The sequence below is a fragment of the Pseudorca crassidens genome, chromosome 20 (genome assembly GCF_039906515.1).
Source record: "Pseudorca crassidens isolate mPseCra1 chromosome 20, mPseCra1.hap1, whole genome shotgun sequence".
In the NCBI taxonomy this organism is placed as follows: Eukaryota; Metazoa; Chordata; class Mammalia; order Artiodactyla; family Delphinidae; genus Pseudorca; species Pseudorca crassidens.
Window position 1 is genome coordinate 7,127,316 of NC_090315.1, and position 15,867 is coordinate 7,143,182.

At 40.5% G+C, this 15,867-nt stretch overlaps 1 protein-coding gene across 3 annotated transcripts in view; it reads left to right on the plus strand.

Annotated features, from left to right (window-relative positions):
• The window catches only part of LOC137214794 (zinc finger protein 84-like), a 39,318-nt gene that overhangs the window by 2,402 nt on the left and 21,049 nt on the right, over nucleotides 1-15,867 (plus strand). Inside the window, exons 3-6 of one of the 3 annotated variants that reach the window (XM_067719052.1) lie at nucleotides 3,738-3,915; nucleotides 6,331-6,686; nucleotides 9,614-9,740; nucleotides 10,459-10,554. In XM_067719052.1, coding sequence (XP_067575153.1) covers nucleotides 6,672-6,686; nucleotides 9,614-9,740; nucleotides 10,459-10,554 — 238 coding nt within the window. In that variant the 5' untranslated portion in view covers nucleotides 3,738-3,915; nucleotides 6,331-6,671. Of the gene's footprint in view, nucleotides 1-3,737; nucleotides 3,916-6,330; nucleotides 6,687-9,613; nucleotides 9,741-10,458; nucleotides 10,555-11,381; nucleotides 11,516-15,867 lie in introns of those variants that run through there. The other 2 variants (XM_067719051.1, XM_067719054.1) reach the window with 2 other exon arrangements.

Genomic DNA, 15,867 nt, shown 5'->3' on the forward strand with positions numbered 1-15,867 from the left:
TCCTTATCTCCTCCCTCCTCTCCAGAGGCAATTATTATCCTAAAAACATCATATTAAATAGCCTGATTGTTAACTTTATATGAGTAGAATCATACAGTACATGTTCTTTTGTGTCTGGCTTCCTTTGTTCAGTATTTTGTTGTGAAATTCATCTAAGTTATTGCATATAGCAGTAGATTGTTTCTTTCTATTGCTGTATAGTATTCCGTTCTATGACTATACCCCAGTTTATTTATCCATTCTGCTATTCATAGACATTTGGCTTGTTACTGGCTCATGGCTATTATGAATAATGCTTATGTGAACATTTTTGTACATGTATTTTGGTGCTGTTGGATATGTACTTAGTAGAATTCCTGAAGTATAAGGTATGCTAGATACAAGGAGAAATGACAAATGCTCAGTCGTAACAGGTACATATTAATATACCTGTCTCAGTAACAGAGACCAAGGAGACAAAAATCCAGAAGGCTATAGATTAATGGGCCAGCAAACTTTTTCTGTAAGACAGTAAATATTTTAAGCTCTACAAGCCCAGTGATCTCTGTCTGTACCTATGCAACTCCGCCACCATAACATGAAAGGAGCTTTTGAGAATACATAAAAAAATGGGTGTGCCTCTGTTCTAAGAAAACATTATTTACAAAAACAGGTCACCAGCCCACCAGTGCTGACCCCTAAAAGATTAGAATAACGTGATTAAAAAACTGACCAATATAAAACTCTCCACTCAACAGTTTTTCTCAAACGCACATAGAACATTTCTAAAAAGTTACTGTATGGTGGGCCATAAAGCAAGTCTAAACAAATTTCAAAGGATTGAAATCATACAGAATATTTTCTTTAACTGCAGTGGAATTAAGCTCTAAAGCAATACCAAAACAACACCTAGAATTTCCCCATTTGTTTGGCAAGTATGCCATAACCCATCTAACTCATCCACGAATCAAAAATAATTACAGTGGAAATGTCTGAAATTGCATTTTTAAAATTGAGATATAGTTGAGTGAATTGCATTTTAATAATAATCCTACATGTCAGTTCTTGTTGAATTCAACTAAAGGAGTCAGTGGAGGGAATTTATAGCCTCAAATACATATGTTAGAAAAGAAGGAAGGATGAAAATCAATGAATAAACATCTATCTCTATAGGTCTCTTTCTTCTAATCTATCAATTAGTATTTTGAAATGCCTGCTTCATACAATTAGTTGAGAAACTTTTCATCGTTTTCTGTGATGTGTGAGAGTTTACATAATATTGGCATCATGTGTACTGTACAGATTAGGTAGAACTCATAAAGCCCTAATGACTTTTTTCTTCTTTTTTTCATGGAAACTCACAGTAGAGAGAATAGTATAATATGTACCCATCACTCGGCTTCAGCGTGGCCAATCATGCTCATCTGTGCCGCCACCACTTTTGTTTTTCCTTTGGAGCGTTTCATAGCAAATCCAAGGTTTCATGTCCTTAAACTTGTAAATCTTCCAGTATGCATCTCTAACTTGTAAGGTCATTAAAAAATTTTATAACCAGAAGGTTGTTTTCAAATGTATCAAAGTTAATAACAATTCTTTTATTTCATCCAATATCCAGTCCATATTCAGTGTTTTTATGATCATCTCAAAGTTGTCATTTAACATTGGATTATTTGCATCATGATCCAAGTAATGTACGTGTGTTACGTTTGCTTCTTATATCTCTTAGGTCCCTTTTATTTTATCTTATTTTATTTTAAACTTACCTTATTGAAGTATAGTTGATTTACAACGTTGTGTTAATTTCTGCTGTCTAGCAAAGTGATTCAGTTATATGTATATATATTCTTTTTCATGTTCCTTTCCATTATGTTTTATTACAGGATATTGAATACAGTTCCCTGTACTATACAGTAGGAGCTTGTTGTTTATCCATTAGATCCCTTTTATTCTATAACAGTCCCTCTTCCATTTTTTATTTTGTCCTCATGTCTCAATATGTTGTGCTAAGAAGCATACAGCATCATTAATGAAGGATTCTTGCCTAAAAAGTTAAATATAGAAATGATCAAACCTCTAATTTAACTACCCAGTTTATAGGAAAAATTGAGAGTAGGGGAGGTGAGGAAGGATAAGGAAGCAATCAGCCAAATCCAGAGGGTAGTATATCCTATGGGACAAATGACTTGTTCCCTTCTGCCTTCCCTCCATTCCTTCCAAAGCATATATGGTTATTGATTTATAATGACTTGGCAACATCTTTACTTTTATTTCAAGTGGGGATGTTTTTAATTTAAAATTTTTAAATTTAAATTTTTTATTTCAATTTAAAATATTTTGTGCTCATTGAAAAAGATGTAAAATTCACATCCTAATCTATTGGACCAACCATAATAATTTTTTATATAATTTTTAAAATTTTATTTATTTATTTTTGACTGCGTTGCGTCTTTGTTGCTGCGCGCGGGCTTTCTCTAGTTGTGGCGAACGGGAGCTACTCTTCATTGCGGTGCGCAGGCTTCTCGTTTGATGGCTTCTCTTGTTGTGGAGCATGGGCTCTAGGCTTGTGGGCTTCAGAAGTTGTGGTGCACGGGCTCAGTAGTCGTAGCATGCGGGCTCTAGAGCACAGGCTCAGTAGTTGTGGCACACGGGCTTAGTTGCTCCGTGGCATGTGGGATCTTCCCGGACCAGGGATCAAACCCATGTCCCCTGCATTGGCAGGCGAATTCTTAACCACTGAGCCACCAGGGCAGCCCCTACCATAATAATTTTAACATTATTATATTTCCTTTTGTGAAATACAGAATCATATGATACATAATGGGTAGAAATGTGCTTTGTTCACTGAGTTGTATATTATGGACATTTTTAATTTCGGGAAGTATGTTAAAATTTTAAATTATTACAGAGTTTTCCATTAGTTGGATTGTAACTATTCATTCAATTAATCGTCTCTCAGTGGACCTTACACATGTTTTGCGAACCTTACATATATGTTTGCTCACTTTGCCACTGTTTTCTTTGCATAAATTCCCCAAAACTGAATGTTGGATCAGAAGCGATTTTATTTTGAAAATGTTCAGTATATAATGTGGGAATATCCCCCAGTAATATTCTATCATATAATACTTACAGTATTTATCTAAAGGAGTGTTATCATTTTTCATGTCAGTTTCAAGCACTAACTAAACTCTTATTTTTTATTACTGTCCATTTCAATTACTTGGGTTTTCTGGGTCTATAGTAATATTGTGCAGAAGGTTATTTAACTCTTTTTTTCTACTATTAACAATTGCTATTTGATTCTTTTTTCTAATTGCATTTGGAAGCATGGTCGGACCAGTGATGAATGAAAACAGTGATTCTTGCACCCCCTCTGAGGAATGCTTACAAAGTGTCACTGGCTCTCAGTTGAGCATATAAAGTGTTTAATGTTTGCTTTGTTTTTGTTTTGCTTTAAATCTTTTCCCTTTTTTCTTCTTTAAGTTTGGAAAGAAATAAAGCGTTACATGTACAATTAAAATGTCAACTACAGGTCCCAACTCCATTCCTTTCTCTTCCTCCCTAGATGTAACCACTAACTTGGAATTTTACATTATGATTATTTTTGGACTTTTAAGTGTGTGTGTACAAACAATATATAATATTTTTGTGTGTTTTACAAGTTTACATAAGTTATGTTATACTTTATATATCCTTTTACCAGAGATTTTGTTCATTATTGTTTTTTTTATCAGTGAGTTGTTGTTTTTTTTTCACAGTGTTACTGACACCAAATGTGCCTGACTTTTCCCCCACACCGGCCAGTTCTCCAACTCCCTGGATGTCCTACTGGGTGTCCTACAGTTCACCTCAGTTCTGGCACTACCAGGATTCAGCAGAGACCTCCTCCGCCACAGGTTAAGGGTTCAGTCCCACACGACCGCCCCCACTTCAGATGTCAGTTGCAAGTCTCAGGGTGCCACCAGTAATTCTGGCCAGCTGGCTATAAGTTGGAGGTTTCCATGCCTCCCGCTCCAGTTCAGTAATTTACCAGAACAGCTCACAGAACTCAGGAAGACACTTTACTATTACCAGTTAAGGATATTACCAGATAAAGGATACAGAAGAACAGCCAGATGAAGAGGTACACAGGGCAAGGTCCAGATGAGTCCTGATCATAGGAGCTTCTGGCTCCATGGACTTGGGTTGACCACCCTCCAGGCACCTCAGAATGTTCAGCACCGCAGAAGCTCTCCAAACCCTGTGGTTTAAGAATTTTAATGGAGGTTCCATTACATAGGCATGCTTGATTAAATCATTGTCCATTGATGGTTAGGCTCGATCTCCAGTCCCTCTCCCTTCCCCAGAGGGCCAGTGATGGGGCTCAATATTTCAACCCTTTAATCATGCCTTGGTCGTTCTGGGCGCCAGCCACTATAATCTCATTAGCATACAAAAGATACTCTTGTAACTGCAGAGATTCCAAGGGTTTTAGGACCTGTGTGCCAGGAACCCAGGACAAAGGCCGGCTATCTATTTCCCCAGGCTATCTATTGGACCCCAGCGAGTCTAAGGAAAGTAGCCACTCCATTCCAAGCCTATTATGGGTTTGTAGCAAAAGCAGTACCAAATTTAATGAACTGTTTTTTCAATACCATTTAGACTTCTTCCCCCTAACGTATTATTTATTGGCTACTCTTGGCTGCCAACCTGACATCCCTGCCCTCTTTGTTAAGAAAATGCCTATTTTATTTCAGTAACCATCCACCTGGGAACTTGACCTTAACCTCAGTTTGGTAGGAAATGCAGATTAGTCTTACCAATGGGGGTAGTTCCATTGCTATTCTCAGTTTCACTGATGTGTTCCAGGCATGAGCATTTGGTGCAGCTCTGATCTGCTGGGTGTGAGGGAAAGTCAGGCAAGGAGCTTCTGGGAATCGTTGGGTCCTTCATCCTCCCACAGTAGCGATCTCAGTTCCAACCCATTCCAGCCTAACCACCTCTTCCTACCTCTCCTATCCATAAGGAGTTCTGCACTTGAGATGTGTACCATCTCTTTTTGGGCTGCACTGCAGGGACGCTAGACTGAAGGGCTGGGGCTGGGACAGAGTGGTCTCAGGATTGGAGATGGGGGTGGTGTGCATGTTCACCAGTATGTTTACCAGTAATTGGTCAGAGAATGGGCAGAGACGTGCTCTCTGGATGTGGAGGATTCAGGAGAGCTCAAGAGAGTCTTTAAGAATAATTTGCTGCCTCATGGGATGGAAGCAAAATTCAAATTGACCTTATGGTGTTCGTGTCCTCAGAGTGTGAGTTTCTTTTGTTTTCTTTCTTTTTTTTTTTTTTTCCTGCATGTGGGACTTAGTTCCCCAACCAAGGATTGAACCAGAGGCACGGATGGGGCTTCCTTTGCATTCCTTGTGTGGAGGGAGCTGTCTGGATGTGCACAGGGAATATGACAAGAGCTGATTCCAAAGGTCCTGTTTTTGCAACTGTGACTGTATGGCCCCCTCACAGTATGATACACCAGGGAAGTTTAGTTCTTAAAGTGCCTGAGAAAGAGAACAAGTTTGTATTGTGAGGCTGTTGGAAGAGGGAAGTGTCATAATGGAGAGGCACAGATATGAATGCAGATTCCCACATTGCTCCTGAGGAAGGGTGTTAACTTGGGCAACACGCTTCACCCGACCAAGCTTCAACTTACTGGTGTTTAAAATTGGAGATAATAATGAAGACCTTACAGAACAGTGTTGAGGATTACATAAGATATGGCTTGTGATCTGTTAAGTACATTGATCTTTAAACTGGGATAATTGCCTCAGTACAGTAAACAGAAAATTTAGATGTATGTGGGCTCAGGTGGTTTTAAGTCAGTTTCCAGAGCCACCTTTTTTTAAAATTTTTTTTGAAGTATAGTTGTTTTACAATATTGTGTTAATTTCAGCTGTACAGCAAAGTGATCCAGCCATACATATATATACATTCCATTTTTTTGTATTCTTTTCCAGTATGGTTTATCATAGGATATTGAATATATTTCCCTGTGCTATACAGTAGGACCTTGTTGTTTATAGAGCCACCATTTTTGTACTTTATCTTTTCTGAAATGGACCTATGTGACAAGACCATGAGCTGGGTTTTTTTTCCCATCTCCTCTTCCACATTCACTCTCTTCCAACTTTACAAAAATAAAAGGCATTCCTCTCGCCCATTCCATATCTTCCTGTGAGGCACAGCCCCATGATGTAAAAGCTTTCAGAAGGTTAAAGAGACATGAAATATTGAGGCCTTCTCTTAGTGTGAGTCCACATAGCAAGGGAGAGAGAGCTGTGGTCCCAGGCTCAATCATTGAATTTGCTCTTGAGTTCACAGGTTCTAGTAATAGAAGAAGAAGAAGGAATATTTCACTAATAGAAGAAGAAGAAGGTTCCAGGCTTGGGAGATCATCATTTCTGGCAGCAGCCTGACCTGAGATCTCTGACCACAACTTCCAGGCAGGCCCACAGAGACAGAAGACAGAACACCAGAACACACCCCAGAGTTACATGCCTTTTTTTTTTTTTTTTTTTTTTTTGGCCGAGCCGCTCGGCTTGTGGGATCTTAGTTCCCCGACAAGGGATTGAACTCACACCCTCGGCAGTGAAAGCGCAAGAGTCCTAACCCCTGGACTGCCAGGGAATTCCCGACACACCCTTTCTTAAGAACTGGAGAAGATGATCAATGTCCAGGTGAGGTTTGTTTTATTGATTTTTATCCTTTGTTTCCCGGTGGACTTGTGGATGCTTCTAAAAAAGTCTGGTGAAATGAGGAACAGTATATGTTGATAAAAATCAGGATCTGTTGGAAAATAAATTTAGCCTGTAATCTTAAAATCAAGGCAAGTTCAGAAGCAAGATATGAGGGCTCTAGGTTCGTACAAAGTCCTTAATGTTGGAGCATAGGTAGGTGACTGTGTAAGACCCTCGGGTTGCCTTAGTTTTGAACTTGAGTCTACTTTTTTTGGCAGCCATTATAACAAGAAAAATGTGAAACGTTACATGATTTGCATTGTCTGTGAGGAGAAGGCACACCAGTTCTTTAGGGGAGGTACACATTTCACCACTCTTCAATCTTTTTTTTTTAATAAATAAATTTATTTATTTATTTATTTTTGGCTGCATTGGGTCTTTGTTGCTACGCACAGGCTTTCTCCAGTTGCAGCGAGCGGGGTCTACTCTTCATTGTGGTGCGTGGGCTTCTCATTGTGGTGGCCTCTCTTGTTGCAGAGCACAGGCTCTAGGTATGTGGGTTTCAGTAGTTGTGGCATGTGAGCTCAGTAGTTGTGGCTCACGTGCTATAGAGCGCAGGCTCAGTAGTTGTGATGCACAGGCTTATTTGCTCCATGGCATGTGGGATCTTCCCGGACCAGGGATCAAACCTGTGTCCCCTGCATTGGCAGACGGATTCTTAACCACTGCACCACCAGCGAAGTCCTCTCTTCAATCTTAAGAAATTTCTTTTGCTAGCTCTTCAGAGACGTTTTGTGATAGACAGAATTCTCGTTATCAGTTTTGTAATAAAGGCCCAAGATGTTTCCTTTGGCTTTTTCTTAATCGTGCTCCTCGGACTAGGCATTCCAGAGCAGAATTGAATTGGACAAAATTCTTCTAAAGCAATGTGCCTTGACAATAGAGCCTTCTAATAGTCTGACTTTACCCAGGAATAAAGCTTGGATTATCCAATAGAATTAATGGGCTGCTTGACCTTTGAGTTGTCCTCCATGAAGAAGAATTCTCTCAACCAGATTTTTGTTATTGATTTGGCAGGAGACAGCTGACAGTTCCATTCTTTGCGAGCAGCTTGGTGTAACAGTTATTGACGAAAATTCTCCCTTTATTTCTTCTTAACCCTAGGTTCAAAAAATGAAGTCAGAGTCAATTATTCTTGGTTTGGTCTTTGTATTTTAATTATTCAAATGATACATGGCTACATTTGCATGCAAGAGATTCAAGCACACAGAGGTATCTGCACCAAAAGAGAATATCCCGTTTTACCTTTTCTTGCCAAACTCCCAACCCAAAGGTTAACAAATATTAATAGTTTGGGTCTCCCACCAGTGTCTTTCTATAATTGATGTGTGGTAAAATATATCTATATTTACATTTACATTAATAGAAGAAGAAGAAGGAACATTTCAGTAATAGAAAAAGGTTCCAGGCTTGGGAGATCATCATTTCTGGCAGCAGCCTGAAATGTGTCCTTATACATATATAGCTGAATATATTATTAAGATTTTTCACATGTCTGGGATCATACTGTATATACTATTTGGGGACTTGATTTTTTTCATTGAAGGTCATTGATACCAGTATATTTAAAACTACCTCATTGAGGACTTACCTGGTGGCACAGTGGTTAAGAATCCACCTGCCAGTGGAGGGGAGACGGGTTCGATCCCTGGTCCGGGAAGATCCCACATGCTGCAGAGCAGCTAAGCCTGTGTGCCACAACTACTGAAGCCTGCATGCCTACAGCCCGTGCTCCACAACAAGAGAAGCAACTGCAATGTGAAGCACGTGCACCACAGCGAAGAGTAGCCCCCACTCACCACAACTAGAGAAAGCCTGCATGCAGCAACGAAGGCACAACAAGCCAAAAATGAATAAATTGAATAAATAAATTAAAAAATAAAAATGAAAAATAAGTCTACCTCATTGATTTTAATGTTTGCATAGTATTTCATAGCATGGAGGTATAGCGTACCCTGTCTGCCTCTGATGGATATCTAAATTATTGGTAGATTTTTCATACTTATAAACAAAGACATTCTTACTGCACAGTGTTTTTTATTTCTATGAAAATATTATTTTAGTACTTTTTTAGGCTGGAAAGGACTAACTTGTAGAATTCCATGGGGCAGTGGTTTGAATGTTTGTGTTCCCCCCAAAATCATATGTTGAAATCTTAAACCCCCAAAGATGATGGTATTAGGAGGTGGCACCTTTGGGAGGTGTGTAGGTTATGAGGGTGAGGCCTTCACGAATGGGATTAGTGTCCTTATAAGAGAGAATGCACAGAGATCCCTCACCCTTCCACGTGAGAACACAGTGAGAAGGTGCCCACTACAAACCAGGAAGCAGGCCCTCACCAGAATGCAGCCATGCATTCACCTTGATCTAGAACTTCTCAGCCTCCATAACTGTGAGAAATATATATATTTTTAATATTTATTTATTATTTATTTGGCTGAGCTGGGTCTTAGTTGCGGCATGTGGGATCCTCGTTGCCATGTGCAGGATCTTCAGCACGGCCTGCGGGAGCTGTAGTTGCAGCATGCAGGATCTTTAGGTGTGGCATGCGGGCTCTTAGTTGAGGCATGCGGGATCTAGTTCCCTGACCATGAATCAAACCCAGGCCCTCTGCATTGGGAGCGTGGAGTCTCAACCACTGGACTACCAGGGAAGTCCCAATAAATTTGTTTTTATAAGCTACCCAATCTGTGGTATTTTGTTATAGCAGCTCAGGCGGACTAAGACACATGGTCTATGGTATGTGAAATAGTCACAGTCACAGTGCACATAATTTATCATGGGGAAGATGAGCAGAACGTGTTCCTGTCCCTATTTTCCACGTCATATTATTCCACCTCGGATTGCACTGGAATTTGTTATTACAGGCATCTTTGTCATTTGAGGACGTGGCTGTGCATTTCACCTGGGAAGAGTGGCAGTTACTGGACCCATCTCAGAAGGACCTGTACAGAAATGTCATGTGGGAGAACTACTGCAACCTAGTGTCAGTAGGTAAGGGCAGTGTATGGTCAGGCCGCCCAAGATGGCTGTTCTCTTGCTCTCTGTCCATCCCCTGCTTGACCTGAACTCACGTGACTGACCTTCATGCATCCTTGCTCCAGGCCCCAGCTACTGATGTCTCTAGCTTTAGATCAGAACATCTCTACTCTGATAGGCTATCATAGGGGTGGTGAGGAACCTGCCCTTCTGCTGGTTTCCCAGGTAACCAATGAGCCAACCTGACGTCAATTTCCCCTATAACTGGTAACACCCCCCCACCCCCCACCCCCAGCGAAGACTGCCGCCACGTCCTGCCCGCCATCTACCGCACATGGTGGGGTGTCACTCCAGGACCTTGCTTCAGACACATAAGCTCCCCCATCCATGAAACCATTGATGTCTCTGTCGCTGACTCCAGGCTCTTTCTTCAGTTTTGAAGCTGGGCAAGTACGGTCTTGTAGGCCTGCAGGGTGCAGCCCAACAGGCAGCATCATAGTCAGTTGCCTTTTCTTTCTCATTTAGTGAAATCTGTAGGGTTCCTGGAACATTTCATGGTTTGGACTAAAGCATCATATGTTCTAGAGTGTATTCTTTCCCTTTCCGAGTTAAAGGTTTTTACTTTACCAAAGTATGAAGGGTGCGGTCCTTGAAATAGAACTGTCTCCAGTTTTCGTAGTTTCCCCAGGCTCAAATTCTCGATGCCAAGCGTTCCGTGATTTCCTATTTACAGGATATCAGACTCCCAAACCAGATTCACTCTTCCAGTTGGAACAAGGAGAACCCCCATGGACGGTAGAGGGAGCAGGCCAGAGTCAAACCTGTCCAGGTGAGTGAGTGGCAACCAAGAAGATGGGGAGAAACGACATGGAAATTCCAGTTGGTCAGTGAAGGGTTGATACTTCTGAAGTGCTGTCTGGAGAACTTTGTTTACACCAGTTGGTGGCCCATAAGCCTAACACCTTTCTGCATGTTCTTTTTTTATTTGGCCATGCTGCACAGCATGTGGGATCTTAGTTCCCCTCCCAGGGTTCTAGCCCGTGCCCCCTGCAGTGGAAGCTTGGAGTCTCAACCACTGGAACGCCAGGGAAGTCCTGCATGTTCTTTGTCAGGGCTGTTCTTCTTTGCCTGCCACTAAAGGATGATGTCTTCTTTTTTTTCAGCTTTCTGGATCTGACTGCAGTTTGTCTCATCCAGGACCTTGAGGTCTTAACCTGATTCCATTCCTCCCAGCATGCCCCCTCATGCCGCCTCCTTTTCTTTGTCTGCAGGGGCCTCACTTCCTGTTCTTCACCTTGCCTGCTATGAGATACATCTCACTACCTGTTCACATTGCTTTGCACTTAGCGCTGCTCCCTACCTCTGCAATATCCCCATCCCTTTTGCAAAGGCTGATTAATATCCTTCCGTGACAATCCACCTCAGCTTCATTCATCTGAAAACCACACACCCCTCGTATCCCAGGGCACCTCTGTCTACTCATTCACCCTCTGCTTCCCAAGTTTTCAGATTCTGTTTTTTTTAGTTTTTTTTAAATCTTCTGTTAAAAGTTTAATTCATTCTTAAGGCCTAAGATTTCTGTTCTCTGCTGGAGAGTCCCACATTGACTCCTGTTAATATATGACCTGCACTCTAATCATCTGTGTGTTGCCAGGCACCAGGGCCTCTGCCCTATGATGTTCTACTTCCTGTATGTGAAACCAGAACCCTCCTTTCTCCCAGATAATGTCTTCACCATCAGAGTGTGTATTCGTATATACGGAAGATTTAACCTCTCTGCACTCTAACAGGTATTCCCACCTCTCTTTCTATAGTCTGATCTGCCCTCTCATTCTATATTTTGCCTGCCCCCAAGATATCCGTCCTGTGAAATCCTTTTTCCTTCACCTTCAGGAATGAGATCATTTTTCCTCCTGGTGAATCCTTTTCCTCCATGTGCATTTTATTTAGGTTCTCCCGTACTGCTCTACACCCTGGTGCCCGGTCACCTTTGAGTTGCCTTGAGTCTTTCCTATTTACTCTGCTCTATGTTTCTGAAGGTCTCCGCTGTTCCTATTGAATTTTGTTTTCAAAATGCATTTTGGAAATTCCACCCTCTCAGGTCCCCTGATGGCCATGATGATATAGACTTGCTTTGTTCCAATTCCTACATATATAGGTTGACTTCAGTTTTTCTTTTAGCTCCCTTTGAGGTTCTGGTTGTATTTCTCTGTGGATAGGGGGCATGAAAGCAGTGGGACTTGATGAGAAAACATGAAGAGTGAGAGTTGGTTGAGAAAACAAGAGGTCCACATTTATTTTTTAAAGTTGAGAAGATAAGAACCCAGCCAAATAAAAAGAAAAGCATTGGGCTGTGGTAGAAACAGGGTCAGAAGATGTCCTGGAAACAAGTGACAAAATTACTCCAAAGAGGAGGAAGTGATCTATTTTACTGAATGCCACAGATTATGTCAAATAACCCGAAGACTGGCATCTACGCATTTGATTATATTGCATTTTTACATCCAGATGCCGCCTTCTTTCACTCTGAGTTCTCTTTTTCTGTCCGTGAAGTTCAAGTGCACACTCAAAACTCCGTCTTTCCTGACTTCCTATATGTTTTCATATCTACACCACACTAACTCAGTCCTGATCGTATATTTTATTGCATTGTTTTACTGGTTGGTATGAGGCTTTTTCCATATAGAGGAAAGGGTCTGTATCTTATTCTTCCTTACTTAGCGTAACCACAGAATAATTCACTGACAGTATCACTTGCATCCATTTATCACATCTTTCATGAAAGCAGGTTTGGTGGTCCCCCACCCTGCCCCTGGGTGCATGGCTTGCTGGATCTTAGGTCCCCAACCAAGGGTTGAACCTGCACCCTGGGCAGTGAAAGCGTGGAGTCCTAACCACTGGACCACCAGGGAATCCCCAAAACAGGTTTGGTTTTGTTGCATTTTGGTTTTAATTTTGCTTTTCATCAGGGATGTGTGTGAACTATGTGGGAGCCTTTTCCAACTACAGGCTCTGTCTCTTGAGATTCGGCTTCTGGTTTGCTAGGTGTGGGGAGTGACCAGAGCCTATGAGGTATTTGAAAGGCTTGCCAGGCAATTCTGCTTTGATCCCTGTCATTGAAGAACCACAATTCTAATGTGCTCTGAGGGAGATGCAGATGAAATAAAAGACAAGTGTAAAAATCTGTTGGAAAGGGTTGATGTAGGTGCATAAAATTCTAAAATTTTTAGCATTTTATTATGAGGTATAGACAAGGATTGATTTACAAAATCAGAGAAAACTGAGCTTTGATAAATTGTTGTTGAGAGGATAAAGTGTGCTTCTTTTTGAAAGCATAATAAATAATTTCTGCAAGAAAGAGAGCTGGGTTTTAAGTAAAAATGTTGACAGAAGGCCTTGTCGGTCAGTAATAATGTAAAAAGAAGACTTTGGAGATGGAAATGAGGAAAGCAGTGTGGGAGATTCTTAATAGATTGGCCTATAGGAGACTGTCTGCAAAGAAATGGCTGATTACTCTGGGTTTTATGTTAATATTTGGCTTAGAAAGTGTGATTTTGGTTTTGTCTTGTCTTTTTTAGCTAGTTCTAGAGAGTCTTTCTTGATAGCTGGGTGGTAAAATTGTAACAATGGGAAAATATAGCTTGGAGTTCTAGGATGAGTGGAAGGTAAGGACGATGAATATTTTCTTCATCCTGGATGGGAATGATTCTTCAGAATCTCTTCATTGGCGGGTGTCAGAGATGATGTAGGAACAGAGATCAAGGAAGAATCTGGCATTAGTGGAAAGTAGAAAATTTGGAGATGAGTATATTAAACATATTATAATGGCAAATATAGGATATGATGGTCTATACCTGTGCTGTCCAGTGTGTTGGGCACTGGCCACATGTGGGCTACTTAAATTTAACATTTAATTAAATTTAATTAACATTCAGTAAAATTACAAATTTATTTCTGTAGTCAACTCTAGCCACATTCAAGTGCTCAACAGCCATACATGGCTAGTGGCTACCATATTGGAAAACACAGATACAGAATATTTCCATCACTGCAGAAATTTTTATGGGGCAGCTCTATATACAGTTACATTATGATTGAAGAAGGTGGTATTTCCACCAGTCAGTACATGGGATGTGGGTAGATGGCCCAAGGACTTATTTTCAAATTTCAGATGGTTATATGTGTGTCTGGATATATTAGATCATGTGAGGTTGTATCATACCTAATAGAAAATTGGAGTATTATCTACAATATTCCTATTAAATAAGTGATTGGTGTCTTAGAAAAGTTTCATTTTGGTGTGCAGTCAGAATGAGAGGGGAACGATTTAGTAACAAGGCGATTATTGAATATTTTACCTCAGTACTCTTGGAATCACACTCTATAGGTCCTACATTCTGATTTTCCAGTTGTAACCCTTTGTTACTAAAACCCATGTTGCTTATTTGTTTGATCAGCATAGATACGGTTTGGTGTCTCTGGATGGACTTTTCATGTTCTCTGCGTATTCCTCTCCCCAAACTCTAAAACTAGGAATGCCCTTGTCCTGGGCCCTCCCCTTTCTCTACTCGTTCTTCTTAAATTATCTCATTTAGTATCATGCAGTCCAGATATTTAAATAATATTTGTATACTCATGACTTAAAATTCTTATCTTAAGTCTAAAACTTTCTACACACTCATAGATCCAGCCAAGTACATCATATTTTCTCTTGAGTGTGTATTAGTCATCTCAAACCTGATGTGTACCTCAAAATGGAGCACTTGATATCCCACAGATGCCTAACCTATGTCTTTATTCTTCCTCGTCTTATTAAATGGCACCAGCTCCTAAACAGATGCTTCAGCCGCATCTTGAGGCCCTGTCCTTGATTCTTCCCTTTTCTACCTCCAGAGTTCATTGTGATGGTGAGTCTTAGCTTTCCTTCCTCTATACTTATCTTTTCCTCTTCCATCATGCATAATTTGTTTTTGTACATTTTTTCATCTCCTTGATAGTCATCCATGCTGAGGCTACTGTTATCTCTTGCTGGAACTCTACCATAGCCTCCTGTGTGTTTTCTCAACAATTTTATTTCTCCAATTCATTCTTCCTATGAGTCATGTGACCTTTTGGAAATATCAATTCAAAACCTGTTGTACTTCTGTCAAAAATTTTTTGGTTGCTTCCTGCTATTGTTCTTAGCATAAAATCCAATTTTTAACAGTTTACAAGATCTATACACTCTCAGTTCTACAGACCTTTCCAAACTTATCTATTTCTACTTCCCTCAAGCTCAGAATAGTCCAAGTATGCCAGCCTCCCTTATGTTTCTCTATCATGCCTAAGTTTTTTTTGCCTTTGAGTTTTTGCATTGCCTGTTTCCTCTTGGAATAGTCTTCATGTAGTTATTTGCATAACATTGCTCATTCTAGTCCTGTGATGTCAGCTTAACTTTTTTTTCTCTCGAGGATGACTACTTTGTCTAAGATTGACCTTCCACTACTCTATCACCTCCTTCATACCATTTTTCATGTTCTATAATTTTCTTACTACTTTGATTACCTCTTGATTCTTGCTCTCTTTCTCTTTTGTTAGTAGAATGACAGCTCCATGGAGACAGAATATATTAGTCAAACTGTAGTAACATACTAATTCTAATATTCTAATATATTATTCTAATATTCTAGTATATTCCCAAACACCAACCCATTCAGTGTTTGTTGGATGGATGGATCCGTCCCTTCCATCTTCTTTTTTTGTATTCCAGTCACAGTGTGGTTCTATTTCTACTTCTGTCCCCATTTTGCGAGGTTCTATTTGGAAAGCAGCCCACATTATATTTATTCATTGTAGATTGCCCAACTTTGTTTCTAAAATAGCTGTTTTTCCTTTTACTGTGTTATAATATTGTCTCTTTTTAAAAAATATTTATTTATGGGCTTCCCTGGTGGCGCAGTGGTTGAGAGTCCGCCTGCTGATGCAGGGGACACAGGTTCATGCTCTGGTCCAGGAAGATCCCACATGCCACAGAGCGGCTGGGCCCGTGAACCATGGCCGCTGAGCCTGTGCGTCCAGAGCCTGTGTTCCACAACGGGAGAGCCCACAACAGTGAGAGGCCCACAGACCACACACACACACACACACACACACACACTATATA